The sequence below is a fragment of the Notechis scutatus genome, chromosome 4 (assembly GCF_049901735.1).
Source record: "Notechis scutatus isolate UNSWTSFEM ecotype Mainland chromosome 4, rNotScu1.2, whole genome shotgun sequence".
Classification (NCBI taxonomy): Eukaryota; Metazoa; Chordata; class Lepidosauria; order Squamata; family Elapidae; genus Notechis; species Notechis scutatus.
In genome coordinates this window covers 18,768,604-18,789,070 of record NC_142012.1, presented here as the reverse complement: position 1 = coordinate 18,789,070, position 20,467 = coordinate 18,768,604, and the positions used below count along the sequence as shown (strand labels likewise).

Below are 20,467 nucleotides of genomic sequence, written 5' to 3'. Positions count from 1 at the left end.
TTCCTCGTAGGAGCTAATTAGTTGGAAGCAGCCTTTTATCTGTGAAGAAACAGGATTCATAGATGAAACATTGAAAGGTTGTGCTGCTGCCTTTGTCTTGTGTTTGCTCTCTTGGAACCAGGTTTGGGTCAGAACACATGCCAACTCTATCAGATCTTATAGGATAGACAAAACCATGGGAGAAAGATAATACTTTAAATCAGGGGTCCCCAACCACTGGTCCGTGGACCGGTACCGGTCCGTGCCGCGCCATAAAAAAGGTTGGGGATCACTGCTTTAAATAACAAGGCTGCATGCCGTGGAAAACTTAATACAGTACATGACAACCAATATATTGAATTGCACCTAACTCATGTACCAAAAGTTTTAGATTAGGGGTGTCAAACTTGATTTAATTAAGGGCAGCATCCGGGTTGTGTTTGATCTGGGGGGGTGGGTGGAGGAGGCATGGTCAGGGTGGGCATGGGCAGCTCAATATCACTCATGTGATCAAATGCCACTTTTGCTAGTAGTTTGTTTTGCTAGCACTCTGCCAGGGAAAGTGGAGTTGTGAGGGCCATGTCCAGCTGCGACGGTCTCCTGCAATCCTCTGCCAGTGAAAACAGAGCCAGGGAGGCCTACTTGAGTGCGCAGCTCTCCCGAGCAGCCAAAAACAGAGCGGCCCCTCCTGAGCTCCGGTTTTCTCTGGCAGAGGCACTGTTGGCCGGTCCTTCACTGTTTCCAGAGTGGTCCCATGGGCCAGATCTAAGTACCCTTGAGTTTGAAACCCCTGTTTTAAATGAACACACTTTGGCATAGCTATAACTGTTCATGCCACCACGTTTTGGATCAGCTGAAGTGGTCTTCTGAGTGGTCTTCAGAAACCATCCCAAGTACAGGATATTCCAGTAACTCAGATGACAAGTGACTAATGAGAGGGGGCTCGTGATCCAAGAATGGATACAATTGGCATACAAAGGTGTTCCTGGACATAGCTGTCACTTGTTCTTCAAGCTGGAGCTGTGAGTCCAAGAAAATCCCCAAATTGCATACAAATTATATTTATACTTGCCTATAAATGTTTTGGATTCTATTTTAGATTGTGTATATTAATAGTTTGCAAAAATGTGAAGGAACAATTATTACTTATTAAGAACCATACCATTATTTATGTTCTCCTATGGTCTTTAGTCATACAGATTAAGAAAGCTTTTGAAGTATTACGACAGTGAACACATTGCAGATAATTCCTTTACACTATTGCTCCTTTTTATGTTCAAGGTATTGTAAAGGAAAAACAATTAAAGCTCATAATATTCATCTCAAATGTTGATAGCCATTTTATTTTTCATTTCACCAAAGGAAGGAAAGGAATCTCTAGAAAGGAAGACAACAATTAGATGATTTGCAAAAGTGTCAAACTTTGGTAACATTAGATGGAGGAGAAAAAATGTCTGACTTTTATAATACAGCAAATTATGCATCGCTTCAATTCAGCTAGTCCTCGACTTTCAACATTTCATTTAGAATGGAATGGAATGGAATGGAATGGAATAGAATAGAATAGAATAGAATAGAATAGAGTAGAGTAGAGTAGAGTAGAGTAGAGTAGAGTAGAATAGAATAGAATAGAATAGAATAGAATAGAATAGAATAGAATAGAATAGAATAGAATAGAATAGAATAGAATAGAATAGAATAGAATTCTTTATTGGCCAAGTGTGATTGGACACACAAGGAATTTGTCTTGGTGCAAATGCTCTCAGTGTACATAAAAGAAAAGATACATTTGTCAAGAATCATAAGATTCAACACTTAATAATAGTCATAGGGCACAATAAGCAATCAAATCATACTAGGAAACAGTCAATATAGATCATAAGGATACAAGAAACAAAGTTGCAGTCATACAGTCACAAGTGGGAGGGGATGGGTGATAAGGAGTAATGAGAAGATTAAGAGTAATAGTAGTGCAGACTACTATTTCATTTAGTGACCATTCAAAGATACAATGGTACTGACAAAAAGTGACTTATGACTGTTTTACACACATATGACTGTTGCAGCATTCCTGTGGTCACATGATCAAAATTCAGATGCTTGACAACTGACTCATATTTATGATGGTTGCATTGTCCTGGGGTCATGTGATCACCTTTTGCGACCTTCTGATAAACAAAGTCAATGGGGAAGCCAGATTCCTTTAACAACTGTGTTACTAACTTAACAACTACAGTGATTCACTTAACAACTGTGGCAGGAAAGGTCATAAAATGGGGCAAAACTCACTTAACAAATGCCTCACTTAGCAACAGAAATTTTGGGCTCAATTTGTGGTCATAAGTCAAGAACTACCTGTAGTTCTGAATGACCTGTCGTGATACATTATGAAGACAAAATATTCTTTATTTTATATATATTGGTATCACGTGATATTTAGATAGGATGATACTGTTCTTGCATGTATGATGAAATAACCTTTTGTGCAGAAATTTGGAATGAAAATACCATAAAGTACCTCCAGGCAGGGGTGGGATGCTACCAGTTCTCTATAGAACTGGTAGCTCTGAAGAGCAGCAGACACAGAACCGGTTCTGTGTCTGCTGCTGTTTGGCCCACCCGCTTGCCCGGGCTCTTACCTGTCCTTTATTTCCTGCTTTTTCAACCTCAGCTGCTTTGCCCAGCATAGCTGAGGTTGAAAAAGCAGCAAAAAAGTGGTTTTGCAAACGCTGTGCACCCGCGCACAGCGCTTATCAGCTGTCCAGGCAGCACAGCTTAAGTTGCATTACATGCATGTGTAAAACGTAATCACTGAACCGGTAGTAACACCAGTTAAATCCCACCCCTGCCTCCAGGTGCTAATATTATATACTGTCCTTTTCTTTAGCGAGGTTGTATTGCTGAATTTAAAGACTTCACTACTTTTAGGAAAATTTATGATCTATTAAGAAAACTGTGTATGTATACTAAGCTTACATTTATTTATCAAATTTCTATGCCACCCATATCACTTAAGTAACTCTGGGTGGTGTACAACATAATAAAACATTATAAGCCCTGAATAAAAGTACAACTTAAAACAAAGTTTAGAAAAAAGTTAAAACTTATAAGTTAAAGCAAAAAAATATATATCAGAGATAAAAAAAATTCACAGGACTAAAAAGTTAACAAGGCAGAGGGAGTGCCCTCAAGCCATCAGCCATCCCCAGGATGGTATCACATTCTTAGACTCCTGTGCTAATTAAGCTTTCTTTGCTTAAGTGGATTTTGTCCAAATGTTTTACAGTTGAGAGGTGCACAGTCGTTCATTTTTTATCCTGAAATATGAGCCAAGCAAGGGGTGCCTACAGCAGGGGTGTCAGACACAAGGCTTGCAGGCCAATGGGGTGCTTGGGATCTGGCCACGTGGCCAGCCTGGGGATAGCAAAGGACTAGGCCGGGGTGCCTCTGCTAGTGAAAACGGGCCATGGGGGTGGGGGCACGTGACCTGTTTGGGCCAGCAGGGTGCTGCAGGAGGACAACATCCTCCCACACGGCCAGACTGCGGAGGACAACTACTATGTTGATCCGGCCCTCCAAGAAATCCAGCTTGACACCCCTGATCTACAGACTATAATAATAAAAAAAAGTTAAAATACCATCTCTGCATCCCAGATAAAAAGCAAGTGGATTTTCTATTGCAACATTGCAGCTATCATCTTGACTTTTTAATCACTCCTTAATGAGATCTCTAAAAGTTTTGATTTGCCACCCACAATTGGTCCAGACCATCTACAAATGTTCCCTCTCCACTTTTCATATCTACCAATGTATTCCAGTTGTTTGGTTCCACCAATATTCTTCAAGAACAAATGGTTAACTAAAGAGAGGCTATTCTTTTCAGCCACAGAGTGCCATTCTGCCTAGAGACAAAATAAACACTGCCTTTAATGCATAGTGTGCTGGGACTTTTTTCCTGAATAGGAAACCAAAAGCCCCCATTGAAGCAAATTAAGGGGTCTTTTCTGCTTGCAGAATAAAGCACCAGCCTACTTGATCTCCCATGGGTTTCCCAAACAAATTTCACTAAATATTGTGCATTAAAAGTAATATGTAATTTGCCACACTGCATGCATTATTATTAGATTAATCAATGTCAAACTAAAGCTAGATTATAATCTTGAGCTAAGCAATGGTTTGTTTAATGCCTTAATGTTCACATGTAACAAGAAGCCATACATATCAGCATGACTAGGTGATTGTGAATTTATCTAACTATTTATTATTCCACGTAGTAATTATACTACGGGATACTAAATATACTAAGATTTCTTACAAACAACGATTTTTCACTGGTGGCAATGGTCTATTAATATCAGTGGTCCACTGATATGATGAAGAACGAAGAACTTAAATGAAACAAGCCTCTTGTACCTTCCTCCCTCTCTTTGCCTTCAAGAATCTTTCTTACAAGTACCTTAGTTGCCCATAATGTGATCATAGCTATTTTTTTCCCAATTTTTAACAGCATTCAGTTGTTAAAAGACTCTGCAAGAGATACTCTGCAAGAATGTAAGTTATAACCCTGTCATATAATTTACATCAGCAGAACAAGGAATTTAGATATGTTTGGCTGATCATAATGAAACCGATAACATCTAACTCCTATCAAATCAAGTCAAATCAAGAGAAAGAATTAGTGTGCTTTGTTCCTTCAGCTTCGAGTATCTTTCCTACATCTGCCTCTTTTCTTCAGTTGTTAGTTCTGTCCTTGGCTATCTTGACTAATTCAAACAGACTCTTAAACCGTTCATTTTCAGTACGAACCATGTTGTTTCAAAGTTTTAAAAGTCTTCATCCTAGATTACCCATCAGAATTAGAAAAGAATGCAGTCATTTAAGGGTTAGCCCTTTTGCTGAATATAGAAACTTATATTAGAGCATCTCAGGTGGCTTTTCAGTGCCAGTTTAAATACATCTAATACAAAAGGGCTCAATGCTTTCCTAGATAGCTCCATCTATTACACAGTTATAATTCTACTGTTCCATCATGCTGAATTCTTTCAATTGTGCAACCACTAAAGACAATCTTGATTCAGGATAACTTTGCATATCAAATGCCTCAGGGGTGGGATTCAAAAATCCCAGCAACTAGTTCTCTGCCCAGTTGCTGGGTGGGTGTGAAAGTTCTACCAGAACTTCCGGTTTGGCCATTTTTCATCTTCCCCAGAGTACGGAGGCTTCTCTCAGGCCTCTAGGAGGGTGAAAACGGCCTCCCCCGGGCTCCAGGGGACCTCTGTAAGCTGGAAACAGTCCCATTTCTGGACTTCCAGAACTTCCAGTTTGGCAGTTTTTCACCTTCCCCGGAGTCCGGAGGCTTCCGTAGGGCCTCTGAGAGGGAAAAAAACAGCCTCCCCTGGGCTCTATAGGCCTTCAGAAGCCAGAAAACAGGCCTGTTTTTGCTATCCCAGAGTCTCCACACGGACCCTGTACTTACCTGCATCCAAATCTGTGTGGAGACTCCTGGAAGGGGAAGGAAGAGGTGGGCAGGGCCAGCCAGTCGGTTCAACTACCAGTTTGGCGAACCAGATGTAAATTTAACATCCGGTTTGTATGAAGCGGGCTGAACCGGCTGAATCTCAGCTCTGAAATGCCTCCTTTAACAGGAGGTATCTATCATACACTTTTCCTCAGTTTCCAGTTACATTCAAATTAATGTATATTACTTGTGAGCTTGCTCAAAGTAATAGATGATTAATGTAAGTTCTGATGTAAAATATGTTCATAGTACTTGTTGGATATAACTTATTATATATTCATATTAATCTGAATTCTATACTTGAAGGAAACAGAACAGGAACTAGTCAGAATGATTTGGTACCTCTAAAAATCCAAGAGCTCAAACCAGCACTGTATGGATCCTGCCAACTTCTATTATCTCTTCTCCAGTCCTTTTCCAGTCCTCTCTTACCTACCCTTCCACACTATCTGAATTGCAGTGATGGTGACAGTTGCTTAGCTCTATTCTAACAGCACTTTTATATCTGTGCAAGTGCAACCATTACTGAGGAAGTAGCATAAATAACCATATCATCATCCAAGCTAATTTAATTGAACAGGCAAAAAAAATCACAAACAGCCTCATCTTTTCTCTACAATCAATTGCACCTTTCTTGCACAATCAACAAGAAAGGCTGATATTTAAACAAGATACCCTAGTAAATCTTGGTCACATTTACAAGTATTTTCTTTGCAGTATATTATTCTCTACAGTTATATCACTCAGGCAATCAATAAGCTGCTTCATACATCTATCCCTATTCCTGTGTAAAATAGCAGTCTGAACTGGTATTGATTTCTTTTAGAATTAAAAACTATGGAGTTTTCCTTTCCCCTCTCCATTGCTTGTAATTACTGTATTTTTCACCCAAAGCTGTAGTTTGTGCTTACTGCTAACTGTGGTATTTCTGGTGCAGCTTGGCTGTCACATTTATTCAGACTAATGATCTTGCCCACACACTGGCTCTCTCTCATTCTGTAGTTAGTATTTTCCCCCTAATGTGAAAGGATGAATAGTCAATAAGCCAATTCCTTCACAGAGACTGAATGAGAAAACTAGCTATAGTGCCATTACTAGAGGAGGCTGCCTCAGTAGACAACAACATTAAAGTGGAACCCTTACAATTATTTAATCATTATAAGGGCTTTAATTAGACTTCTATATTGTATGTTGACCAACAAATTAAAAACTATTCAGTTGCTACCCAGAAAAACTATTCAGTTGCCACCTCCTTTCTTTTTTGCAAATCATAACAGGGCATCGACACAATATAACTCAATAAAAAGAGCTAGTTGTAAAGAGTCTAGAGGGATTTTTTGTTGTAAAGTTTAGTAAATATATCATTATATTAAATTACACTTGTACCAATATAAATGTCAGAGATAACAAAATAGTAGCTAAAATGTTTAGAGCTGGCTAGAAACAAAATAGCAACAAGCTTCATTCAGAGGAATAGAGTAAGTCATCTTTCTCTAACCTTTATATCTAATGTCTATCAACTATAGTTTTTCACCATTTCTGTCCCTGCCAGATTTTTTTCATTGATTTCAGTCAGCCCCTACTTTCCATGGTCCACTCTGCCTCAGTTTCATAACACAGATCTTAACAAACTTCATGGCAAACCAGATTCCAGCCACCATCCATATTTTTTTCAGCTCTGTCCCTGCCAAGAGTCCAAAGGAATGGCCTCTGCTGCGTAGCCCTTTGATGCTGACCTTGCCAAAAGCAACTTCAATACCCCAAACAATGATTATTTTCAGCCTTATTCCAAGAAGCTGAAGCAGGCCATGGATTAACCAATTAACAGAGTTGGAAGGGACCTTGTAGGTCATCTAGTCCAAGCCATTGGATGCTACACCATTTTTGACAGATGGCAGTCCAGTCTTTTCTTCAAAGCCTTCAGTAATGAAGCTCCAACAACTTCTGGAGGAAAGCTGTTCCATTGGTTGATTGTTCTCACTGTTAGAAAATTTCTCCTTATTTCTAGGTTGAATCTCTTCTTGATCAGTTTCCATCCATTATTCCTTTCCTGGCCTTCAACTGCCTTGGAAAATAGCTTGACCCCCTCCTCTCCGTGGCAGCCCTTCAAATATTGGAACACTACTATCATGTCTCCACTGGTCTTCTTTTTACTAGATGAACCATGCCCAGTTCCTGTAACCATTCTTCATATGTTTTAGCCTCAATTCCCCTAATCATCTTGATTACTCTTCTCTGCACTTTTTCTAGCATCTCAACATCTTTTTTATAGTGTGGTGACCAAAACTGGATTCTAGGTGTGGTCTTACTAAGGCTTTATAGAGTGGTATTAATACCTCACCTGATCTTCATTGTATCCCTCTGTTAATGCAACTTCATATTTCATTGGCTTTCTTGGCTGCTGCTGCACACTGTTGGCTCATATTTAGCTGGTTGTCTACTAAGACTCCAAGATTCCTCTCACTGGTACTGCTATTAAGTCTCTATGTGTACTTTTGTTTTTTCCTGCCTAAGAATAAGACTTTCCTTTTCTCTACATTGAATTTCATTTTGTTAAATAGGGCCCAATGCTCAAGTCTGTCAAGATCCATCTGGATATTGAGCTTTTCATCTAGGGTGTTAACTATTCCTGCCAGCTTAGTATAATCTGCAAATTTGGTAAATTCTCCTTCCGTTCCCTCATCTAAGTCATTGGTTGATTATGTACGGAAGCAATTTCCCACAGGCAGCAAGCAGACAAGAAAGAACCTGGAGGATGCAACATACTTTCCTTCTCCTTGCAATCAACCTTGGCCAAGAGGGAATATTCCCTGCAGCTTCTACTTCAAGAGTAGGATGCAGTGGCAAAATAATTTCAAAGGCCAGAAAAAAATCCTGTTATAAAAAGACAATGGAGCAACGCATCATGAGGAAGTCTACTTTGGTCTTTTGCAATAGAGCAAGGGTCTTCAAACTTGGCAAGTTTAAGACTTGTGGACTTCAACTCCCAGAATTCCTGAGCTAATGACTGGAGGAGGAATTCTGGGAGTTGAAGTCCACAAGTCTTAAAGCTGTCAAGTTTGAAGAAGACTCCTGCAATAGAGGAATTGCATTTGTTTTACCTGAAAAGTCCCATTCATGTTGCTACTTCTAGATCTTGTCCACTTTCAAGTTGCCCAGGTCAGCGTACATACTTCTTCTTTTCTCTTCACAATTCTCTTTTGTGTTTAATGACTATTCTTAAAGCTCTTTATGAGTCTTGTGACTGGATGGAGATTTGAACAAAGATTTAACCCTATTTGAAGAGATGTTAATATCCTACTGGCATTTCAAAAAGGGCATTTCATTCACTTCCCAAATGACTTTTAATTAAAGGCTGCTCAACAAACTTGTCTTTCATTTTCCCTTATAGTCTTAACCTATTCATCTTGCTTTTGGAATCCTTGAACTTTTTTTTTTTTTTTTTTGAACATACAAATTGCATTAATACCAGATCTGTGGTCAATCACAAAGCCTCAAAGCGGATCACTGTTGAAAAGCAATCATGAGGGTTCATTTTTAACAATATTATACATACGCATGCCTTGCATTTCTCCAAAGAGAAATGTATCATTCCTTAATGAAAAGAAAGATTTAAAAACAATGGTAATATTTAGTTTGACATTGGGGTGGAGGGAGGTTTAATAGCTATTATGTGATTACTTCAAAAGACAACTTATGCCTAACCATGTGCATTTTGTATTTGTCTCTAAAGTGTGGAATGTCATTTCCACTGTTTGAAAGGCAGAAGACACTTAAGCTTACCCCTCAGGGAAAAAAAAATCAGTATCCAATAGATGAGTAACTAGCTGGAGAATCTCTTGGGCCTCATATTCCAAGGTGATCTCTCATTCTATAGTTGACAATAATTAGCCATTCAGAAAGAAGATAAATGTATGTGATTTATTGCTAGTATATCTAGTGTCAGCACTGACCTATGGCATCATTAGTGCAAACCAAAGTCTTTCTGATTGATGGTGATTATGTGCCTTCAAGTCAGTGTTGACTCTTAGTGATCACATAAATAGATAGATCTTCTTTAGGATGCCCTGTCCTTAGATCGGACCTTCAGGTTTTCTAGAATTTCACCCATTCCTTGTATAGCTGAATCTATCCCATTTGCTGCTACTCACCCTCTATTTTTCATTCCTTCCATCTTCCCTAGCATTAGTGCACCCCCACCCCAATCTTTATAGGCCAAAAAAGGGGGGAAGTGTGGCAGTCAAAATAAACCAAACATTCTTGTTCCTTATCTGATTTTCAAAACCTTTTGCATGTTTTTCTTTGTAAACAAATAGTAATCCTGCAGAACTTGAAGTTTCAAAGCGAGGGAAACCATTATTTCTTTGTTTATTTAATATAAAAAGTATGAATTTCAGAAATGTTACACTTAGCAACAGGAACTTAAATATCCAGACTGCCTATCAAACCCAGTGCACCCTGTATTTTGGTTAGCTTCAAAGATTTGCATAAGAATGCTGATAATTCGTGGAGAACATCTTTTGAATTTCTTAGACTTCAGAGATACATTAGTGGAGTGGAACAGAGAAGACACTAATTTATCAACTTCGTTGGTTTGAGTCAGGCGCAAACATAAGGAAAGGCATATGGTGATTCTTCCAAGCAGGAAGAATCTTGCCAAACTGAAGTACTGTACTATCTACATCAAACATATATTCTGAGAACTATTAGGAAGGGGCTGTCTTTGCCTTCCTTCTCTTACATAACATATCTGAACGGAGGTACCTCTTATTCCCCTGCAATGTACCCCTTCCCTCCTGGGAATCCAGTTTACTACATTCCATCACAGTGTACCAGGAACTACTGCAGTCTTTAATTTTCTCAGGACATATAAATGTAAATATCCTAGGACCAAAGAAAGAAAAGATTCTACAGTGATCTTCAAGTACACCAATAGTAATACTCAACTTACAATCATTTGTATAGTTACCATACAACCAGTCCCCACACTTAGAACCATTGCAGCATCTCCATGATTATGTGATCAGAATTGGGGCACTTGGCAACCGGCATGAATTTATGATGGTTGCAGAGTCCCAGGATCATGTTATCCCCATTTAGATCTTCCCAGCTGGCTTCCAACAAGCAAAGAAAATGGAGGAAGCTAGATATTAACAACTGCATGAGTTTCTTAACATCTATAGTAATTCGCTTAAGAAACATGGCAAAGATTGTAAAATTGGGCACAACTCACTTAACAATCACCTTGCTTAGCAGTACAAATTCTGGTCACAAATATATATAAATATAAAACTTCTTGTAATTTGGAAATAGTTTGTAAAGGCAAAAATTAAATAGATTGGATAGCAAGTAAAATTAATATATTTTTATTTGTGTGTGTGTGTTTATTTTTCTAAGGAATGTAGCTTTATGGCTATACTTAAAAACAATAGGTAGGCTAGAATATGGCAAGTTTACACAGAATCTACTAAAATATGTGTTTAGGTCTTGTTTATTAAATAAAATATATTACATTTATTAAATTTATTGAAAGTTGCCTACATAAAAGATTACTTAACTCAGTCCCTGATCCTCAAAATAGATTCTTAAAATGAGCAGCAGTTACTTTGTATGCCATATTAATTAAACAGAGTTAATACAGGTTAATAAAACAGCCATGAACATTTGAAAGCATTTTTCATTCTATCTCAACAGCCTGTAAAAGGCTATAAAAGTGCAGGTTGTCACAACTAAAATTTCAGGAGAAATCCATTTCCTTGCATACCATTATATACATAAGCATCTTGACATCTAATTCAAAGCTCAAGAGGTATAGCTATTTAATAGTGCAGTTACATAAGCTCTTTTGTTCATAATTTTAAAAATGAAATACTTTGAAAAGTAAGATTCATATACTATGAAAATAGTCATTTCTATAACCTTTAACTGTGCAACCTCAGGCAACAATTTTGGGGCTAACTTACAGAATGTGTCCAAAATCTGAGGTGCATGTCTTTCAAGAGAATGACATTTGGGGAAATAGCTTCACTGCTACTTGGTTAGGCTGCTGGTGCTCGAGTGATATGATCCTCATTTTCAACATGACAGTTTCCCAGCCATTCTAACAATCTCTTGCTCTGTCTCCCAATCTGTGGTGTTGCCGTTCACCCTCCCAGACCCATGTAGCACTTCTTGTGCACCCTCATGCACCTTACCCAACCTGTGCCACCACATATGTGCCTTCCTTGACCTGTGCAGCACCTCTTCCACGTGCCCTTCCCAACTCACATTACCCCCTTTTCTCTGTCTGCATGATACTCCCAAGCACTCCCAGGCACCCTTCTTAATCCACACTGCCTTCTATGCACCCTCCCAATCCTTCAGGACCCATAGGACACCTCTTGCATACTCTCCCATATCTTTTCCAATCTATATTCCCATGCACATGCTCACTTCCTCTTCATCCAGAAACAGCTACTAACTTCCTGCTGGCCTTGAGTAAACAACTTCCTGGTAACTTTCTTACTAACTTTCTTTCTGCAAGCTTTCCATAAGCAAAGTCAGTGGGAAAGCCAGCAGGAATTTGAAAAAGGAAGAAAGGAAGATTTCTGATGCTGCCTGCCAGCTCCCCATGAGGACACTCGATGTGAAAGCCAGCAGGAAGTTGGAAGTCCCTCCTGATATCTTTTTTTGGGGGGAGAGGCGCTAGTTGTGTTCATTCTGTTTCCCTCTTTAGGTGAGGAAATATATCTGAAACAATGACCCAATGGGACATGTGCATGTACATATATATGTATGTATGTATATACATATGTACATAAGTATGTGTCGTTAGTGCTATTGTATTATCCATAAAATTTGGAGCATTGTACAATCCTGAAAAAAAACTGTGGCTTCCTTTTATGTTCCAAAATACCTCTTTTTAAGAATTTGCAATCTTAAAAATCAATTAAACTGTTTTACGTAAATGTACATCAACATTCAGAATAGCCCTTTGAAATGTTCATTTATGTCCTAATTTATAGAATTCTAATGGCAGTTTCCCTTATTTTGAAAGAACAATTTAGATGCAATGTAGAATTACAGCACAACAAAATGATCTTATTTAGTCCCTTCTGAATTAGTTTTTTTTTAAAAAAAATCCCTAAAAGCCTGCAGCAAAATTTACTATTTGCTTTTGAAGGCTGTCAAACTGCTGGTTCCTCTTAAATCAGCATGTTTCATTTGGGTCCTCTTTGGTCATGTCTTCCAGATCAGTGTTTAAGCACAAGGTTATTATGCAGTATATTCTTAGTTTCCCTGCAAGATTCCTTAGCGTTTTCCAGAAATTGCTCTTTCATGATTAAACTGATCCTGATCATTATTATGCAAACCTCATGATGTTTTGCAATCTTGTTTTAAAGTTCATGTACTTTCAGTTTAAAGATCAAAATCAGTTTTTGTTTTTTGTTTTTAAATACATAATTAGCTCAGTGGTGGGATTCAGCTGGTTCACACTGATTCAGGTGAACCAGGTGTTAAATTATACCACCCCACCACCCCACTATCAAAATGGATCCTGGGAGCTACGCTGCACTGCAATGGAGAAACAGGCAACAGAGTGGCCGGCGCAAGAGAAGGAGAAAGCCACTTTCCTTCTTTCTTCTTCCTGCTCCTCCTCCTTGCCTCATGCTGGCTACTCCATTTCCCGTTTCTCAATTGCAGCGCAGCACACAAAATTCACTTTGATAGCAGGGTAGGGTGGGTAATTTAACAACCAGTTCACCCAGGGTCAGGTTGGCGGTCGCGGGAGGCTCGTCCCGCATGTACGATGGAGTTGGAGGATGGGGATTGGGCATGCCTCCCACAACAGCCAACCTGACCCTGGGCAAACCAATTGTTAAATTATTTGAATCCCACCACTGTTTTAGCTAAGCGGATGGTGATAGTTTCTAATATGTCCTATTATTTATTTATTTATTTATTTTTCATATTTCTTAACCGCCCATCTCCCTTCCGGGTTCTGTAGGTACCCAGGCCCTATGAATTAGACCCAGAAGCAAACTGGCATCCAAACTGTCATGCAGTTCATGGAGCAAACATATTAAATGTGCCCTTCTTTTGAGTACCCAGTATGGTTCATGCAGCCACATTCTGTGCCAATTGAAGTCTCTGGATACTCTTCCAGGGTAACCCTAAGTAGAATGCTTTGCCTTTTATTCATAGAATCATAGAGCTAGAAGGAATCTTAGAGGTCTTCTAGTCAATCCCTTGTCAAAGCCAGGAGACCTTATACCACCCTGTACAAATGGATGTCCAAACTTCCAGCAATGGAGCACTCACAACTCCAGGAAGCAAGCTCTTCCATTGATTAATAGTTTTCTTACTGTCCTTAGTTATAAGTTGGATCTCTCTTTGATGAGCTTCCACAAATTGCTTCTTGTTCTATCCTCAGATGCTTTGAAGAAGTCACCCTTTCTTCTTTGTGAGAACCCTTCAAGTACCAGAAGACAGCTATCATGCTACCCATAAACCTTCTCTTCATTACCCATACCTAGTTCTCTTAACTATTCATTGTACAATTTAGCCTGCAACCTCTTATAATCTTCGATCCTTTTCTTTGCACTTTCTCTAGAATCTTAGCATATATTTTTTGGTATTCTGATGACAACAGTTGGATGCATTGTTCCTAATCTGGCCTTACAAGTGCAGTATAAAGTGGTACTATCACATTTTGTGATGTTGACGCTATCCCTCTGTTGAGGCAACTTAGGCCTGTATTAGCCTTTTTGACAACTGCAGCAAACTGCTGGCTCATATTAAGTGGTGGCCCACTAGGACATCTAGATCATTCTCACCATTACTACTGCTGAGTGAAGGAACCATCCATTCTGTACCTGTGTGTTTGGTTTTGCTGTTGGATAGGGTCAAAGGATCAAGCCTGTCAAAATCCTTCTGAATCTTGAGCCTGTCTTAGAAAGTGTTAGCAATTCTCCCCAGCTTAGCATCATCTGCAGATTTGATGAGCTCCCCTTCTATCCCCTCATCTAGTTCATTTAACAAATTGAAGAACACCGGCATGTTTCCCTCTACATGGATGTAGTTCCATTGAAGACTACATGCTGAGTGATGATGGTACTATCTCATTTTGTTCCTCTTCTTCTTGTGCCATATCCATCACCGGACGTTGGCGATCATGTTGGCAATCTTATTTTTTATCAACAGACGCACGAAAAAGTGCTGCTGAGTTTTGTCCAAACCAGTCCTTTAGATTTTGAAGCCATGATGTTCTTCTGCCTGGACCTCATTTGCCTTCAGTCTTTCCCTGGATGATTATATGCCATATTTTTCCAGGTATCACATCACATGTCCGAAATATAACTTCCACTTTTTAATTATTTTGATGATTTCTCTTGGTTTTTCCATGTGGCTTATCATCTCCTCTTTTCTGATTTTGTCAACCCAGCTTATATGTAACAGCATTTTGTTCTATCTCACCAAAAGGTAGCCTATCTTTATCAAATGCCTTACTGAAATCTAAATATATTATATCCACCACATTTTCCTGATCCACTAATTTAGTCACTTTATCAAAGAAGATTTCTCTGGCATGATCTGTTCTTAACAAACTCACACTAGCTTCTAGTAATCGCCTTGTTCATTTCTAGATGCCCACAAACTCACTGCTTGATTATCTTTCCCAGGATTTTCCTAGCTATTGATGTTAAGCTGATGGCTCTCTAGTTTACTGCATCCATCTGGATCTATTCATGAGACCTTATTGCAAAAATGGGAGAATGGCAGACTTTAGCAATTAAGACCTCCAAAGATTGACTTTTGATAAGGAATGAGAAAATAAAAACTCAAATATATTTTAACTCTATCTATAATTTAAGAAAAAAAAATATAAATGATAACTGGAGTTTCAACAAAGCTTTTTAAGTTTAACCCTGTCCCACTTTTTCCTCCTTGAAACTGTAAGAATTAATTTCCCAGATTTTAAATAATTCAATTCATTAATTTAAATGCAGGGAGATATGTTAAGCATTGTACTGATCGCACTATAGTTATTCTAGTAGTAAAGTCATAAGAAGGTAGGGGGAAAAACATTACAGAATCCATGGGAAATATGTTGCTTTTTTTTTTTTTAAAGAAACACTTGAGGCTTTTTAAATTACATTTTTTCTCAAGGCAAGTCACTGGCTGTAATTCAGCAGCTCAAGTCTCAGCAGTGCCAGAAATTATTATGGAGTCAAATTAAGCAGCAGCTTTTTATACATTTACCTGAGGTTTTTTTTTTTAATGTGATAGTGTTATCAGAAGAACCCCAGGTACTTACCATGCAGTAGTGCTGACACCATGAGCAAAATAGATCAAGGAAGAAGAACAAATCCCAGCTTTGCCTGCTCTCGCTTTGAAGCTCGGAGAAAAGTCATTTTTCTGTTATTACAGGTACTAATCTCACCAGATTTGCCTCATTATCTGAGGAAAATGCCCTTTCTTATTATGTAAAGATCAGATAGGGAAGCAGAAGAGGGGTAAATGCAGCTGTTGAAATTCTCATATTTGTGCGGAAGCAATTGTCAACTGTCAATCATGTGTATCCTCACAATATTTTCTTTGCTGGTCCAAACCTTTTGAAATGCTGTAGGAACAATTGTTTTTAATATATGACAAATTCTTAAAATCAGTCCCTGTTCTCCAAGGTGTGCAGAAACAGCAATGAAGAGAATCAGGTTTGTTAAGTTACTTTCCCCCCAGAACAGTTAATAAAACAGGCAATAATTGTTTTAGTTGCTGGGGTATAGGCAATGGTGGGCTGCAACTGGTTTAACAACCTGTTCTGTGAGCGTGCACTTTAATTTTGGTTTCCGGCAAAAAATGGCTTCACTTAACAAGCCCTTGGTTTGCTCAATGACTACCGCAAAAAATGTAAAATCAGGTCGGTTATGTGTTGACTTGTTTATGACCATAATTCTGGGCTCAATTACAATAGCAAATCCAGGACTACCTGTAGCTATACCTCAAATTTGTGCTTGGCTTGGGGCTTCCCAGTGTGGGTGTATTTGTTGTCTTTATTCAGGAAGTTGACTTTTGGATTATGGGAAAGGTGACTTACCTTGAAGTACTATCACAGCACCTCAGAATTGAAGCAGCAGTTCTATAAAGCCAGCATAGCAATGGAAAATTAGTTTAGCAATTCTTGTTACTTCTCAGCTGAGCTGCAAAAGAGGGAGAGAGAGAGGGCGGGGAGGGAGGGAGACAGAAGAATGAGTGTCTGAGGAACTACATGGCAACACATGCAGTGGTGGAATTCAAAATATTTTACTACTGGTTCTGTGGGCACACACGGAGCGTTCTAAAATGGGCAATTACTGTCAGTGCTGGTGAGTAAAACAGCTGAGGTATGGCAATCCACTCTGCTGTGCCTATCAGATGAGCTACAAATAAAGGAAATATAGGACAGGAAAGGGTGAGTGGGTGGGTGGGGCCAACTGCTGACCGCCCCTACCAGATCATTAGAACTAGTCCAAACCAGCTGAACACGTGCCTATGCCAATCTCAGTGGCATAACAAACAAAATTGGGAAACTGAAAAATACATAAGTTAGGAGCATTTCATAATGGAAGTATATTAGAATAGGTGCTGGATAGTTCCAAATGCTGTCAGCTGAAATCATTTTTTTTATTAAAGAGCAGAGTCATGCATATTCTCAGAATGATGTACAGTGTTTTCATAACTAATAATGATTCAATTTCAGCAATTCGTAAGTTGAACCTTGATGAGGTTTTTTTTTTTTTTTTGTTAAAAAGAAAGTTACATTTCTTGAAGCTTATTGTAATTAATGTAAGATACCACAATATGCGTCATTGTTTTACATACTGATGTTGAAATCCATGTGCAAAAAAGCCATGATTATAAAAAGGTCTGTGTAGATTGGTGCCTTAGAGAAGCATATCCTGTCTTTCCAAATGCTACTTGTGGAGCAACATTTGAGCATCAGCAGTTACATATGCAGCGGAATTCCCTTGCTCAATGTGTAGCATGTCCCTAGTTTATGAAGGATGGCTGCAAAAATGGTCTTGCTCTACTTTAGGGGTGTCAAACTCAAGACCTGCAGGCCAACCGTGGGGTGCTTAAATCTGGCCCACAGAGCCGGCCTGGAAATAGCAAAGGACTGGCCCACGGTGCCTCTGGCAGCCAAAATAAGGAGTGTAGCCCATTTTCAGCCTGGACAGCCTCCTGCAACATGTTGCTGGCCAAAACAAGGCACAGGGGGCTGTGTGCGGCCTTCCCACACCCCGTTTTGGCTGGCTAAATACTGCAGGAGGCTCTCCAGCCCAAAGACGGGTTGTGTGGGGTCTGCGTGTAGCCTCCCCATGCCCTGTTTTGGCCAGCAGGTGCTTCAGGAGATGTCCGTCCTATCTCCCCCCACAGCCGGCCCGCGGAGTAGAACTACATTGCTGATCCGGCCCTCAAAGAAATCCAGTTTGACACCCCTGCCCTACTTGGTCAAGAGAAAGTAACTTGAAAGTAAAAATATTATAAATTGTGCTTTCCTTATTGAAAATGCTAAAGAATGAAAATTGTTAAAGTTGTTGGTTTTCATACTTTGAACTATGTGGGCCTTGAAGATAATAGATCCATGCTGTAGGGATTCTATAAGAAAGTGGATAAACTTGGTTGCCATTTCTCTATATCAGTATAGCCTACCTTGATTGAAAAACATTTTCAGTCATCAAATACTAAGTAATATTATATTGAAATTTATGTATGGTTTCTCAGTAGTTCTCTGTTGTGAAAGTGTCTTCTGTTTTTCAATCTCATTCTCATGGTATTTTACAATGCCTTCAAATTTAATTGCTGATAGGCCTAGGAATGCAATATTTTACGATGAAAAAAAATCCATTTCAATTTTCTTTGGGATTTGGTTCCTTTTTTTAAGTAAGCCAGCGTCCCCGCCCCCCTCCAACAGCTGTTTACTTGATTCTGAACATGCTTACTTAGAAGTAAAATTTCCACTCATCACAGTGGGAATTTGGTTCCAGGTAAATGTTTCTCCGTTGGCATAGACAAAAAAAACCCAACACCTTTTTTTCTTTACTGCACAGCTTCAGAGCAAATTGCTCAAAGAAAAAAAAAATAGATTGCTTGAGAATTGCATTATCACTAAAAATCAGGAGAAAGTCACTTTTCTTTCTATTTGTTTCTTGTAGGGAAAAAAATTGTGTTATAGTTTTGTCAATATTACACAAAGCTTCAAAATCCGAAATAAATTACTTTATGATGTCAAGGTTCCTATTGATTTTCTAATGATCTCAAATGGAACACATGCCTTTTCCAACTCTCTGGCAAATTGCTTGCTCCCCAGAGAACAGAATTGGATTTCTATTAAAAGGAAGGTTAAAAACCATTCCTCTGAAATCTAGGGGAAAAAGGAAGAGTGGAGGGAATGATGCTTTTCCATGGGTTGAACACTTGGTAAATGGATATTTAACCTTTGACCGTTGAAGACAAGGCACTTGCAGTCCTATTAGACCAGCAGCTAGCTTCTATAATTAAATAAAAAACTATTTAGAGCTCTGCTGAATATATCCTGGGAATTAACGCATATGGCAGAAATTGGGAGGAAGAAGACTTTCCATATGCTAATGATCCTTGATGTCTGAAATAAATTAGATCCATTAGAGTTTATGCTCAATAAAAGAAAGACTTTAAGCACTCCAAAGTTAGTGACTCGAGACCAATTTTTGGCTTTGAAATTCAATCTGTCTACTTATTAATTCTGAGTAAGACTATTGAGCAGACAGGAGATGCAAAATTATAATAGTGTGCTGATTCTGAATTCTAAAATGCCATGAGTTTTTTTCTTTTTGTTCCCTTTTTTTCTTTTCCATTCCTTTTGTTTTATTTTTAAATTAAAGTATTTGGGTACAATTGTGCGTATGTGTGAACGTGTGTGTTTAACAGCTCCCTGTGTTAATTTGATTTTATTCCCATTTTTTTTTCTTTTAAAGGTTTCATTTACCCTATTTCAACTGAACAGAGAACCCAGAATGAATATGGATTTTCTTGTAAGTGTTGCTTGATAATATGTGCTTGGATTCTGATTAGCTGATCCAAGAATTACTTTCCACTAGGTTGTATGTCCATTGGAGAAGAGAGATTCAACTTCTCCAGAGTTATGTTTTGCTTGTTTAAGAGAGAGTCCACACTTGGGGAACAAATATTAGGGAAGGAAGGTAAAAGAAAATCAAAGAAAACCAACTAAGATTTTGGCAAGGCATGAAACAATTGCAACTTTTTAATTTGATTAAAGAGGATAAGACAATGAGTGTGTATGGTTCCCTTGGTGATTTTTCTCACACTTTTTTCCATGAAAGCCATTTCTGAAAGATAGAATAAAATATTAGCATTTTCAAAGGCACCTTTTGAGTTCTATTAGGAAGAATATATAATAGATGTCCCTTGGTCATCTATTGGTATTCATCTATTGTATTAGGAGTTAAAGAAAACCAAAACCAAGTATTTTAGAACATGATCTTTTCTTTTAAGAAAGTATTGCCTACGTACATAAGGAATCCAAAAGCTTACTACTTAAGCATATCAGTACATTTAAATGTTGTAATATTGGTCTGTTTAAAAATAAGTTAAAATATTTTCTGTTCATGAAAAATGTTGCATCATATTTATGTCACGTAGGCAGGTTTTTTTTTGGAAAAACTTGTAGAGGGAAGCCATGGATTGGCATGTAATATTACAGTGGGATTGTGAAGATGTATTACAAACATATAAGTGAAAAGATCACCAAAGCTGTTTGCTCATCTGCATTGCCGTTTGCTCATCTGCATTGTGAAAATCAACAAACTGGAAAATTTAGAGGATACATATTTAGATATTTTGAATAAATGAAGAATAAACTATGAACACAGTAGGTGGATGATGATTATATTCAGTCTCACCTCACCAGTGTTGTGGACATGATTGTGCTGGGCTACCTTATAGCACTAT

General features: G+C 38.5%; 1 protein-coding gene across 1 annotated transcript in view; it reads left to right on the top strand.

The window, feature by feature from the left end:
* The window catches only part of UNC5C (unc-5 netrin receptor C), a 358,016-nt gene that overhangs the window by 284,863 nt on the left and 52,686 nt on the right, over positions 1-20,467 (top strand). The window contains exon 8 of the mRNA XM_087962879.1: positions 19,474-19,530. Within this exon, the coding sequence (XP_087819005.1) occupies positions 19,474-19,530 (57 nt within the window). The remainder of the gene's footprint in view (positions 1-19,473; positions 19,531-20,467) is intronic.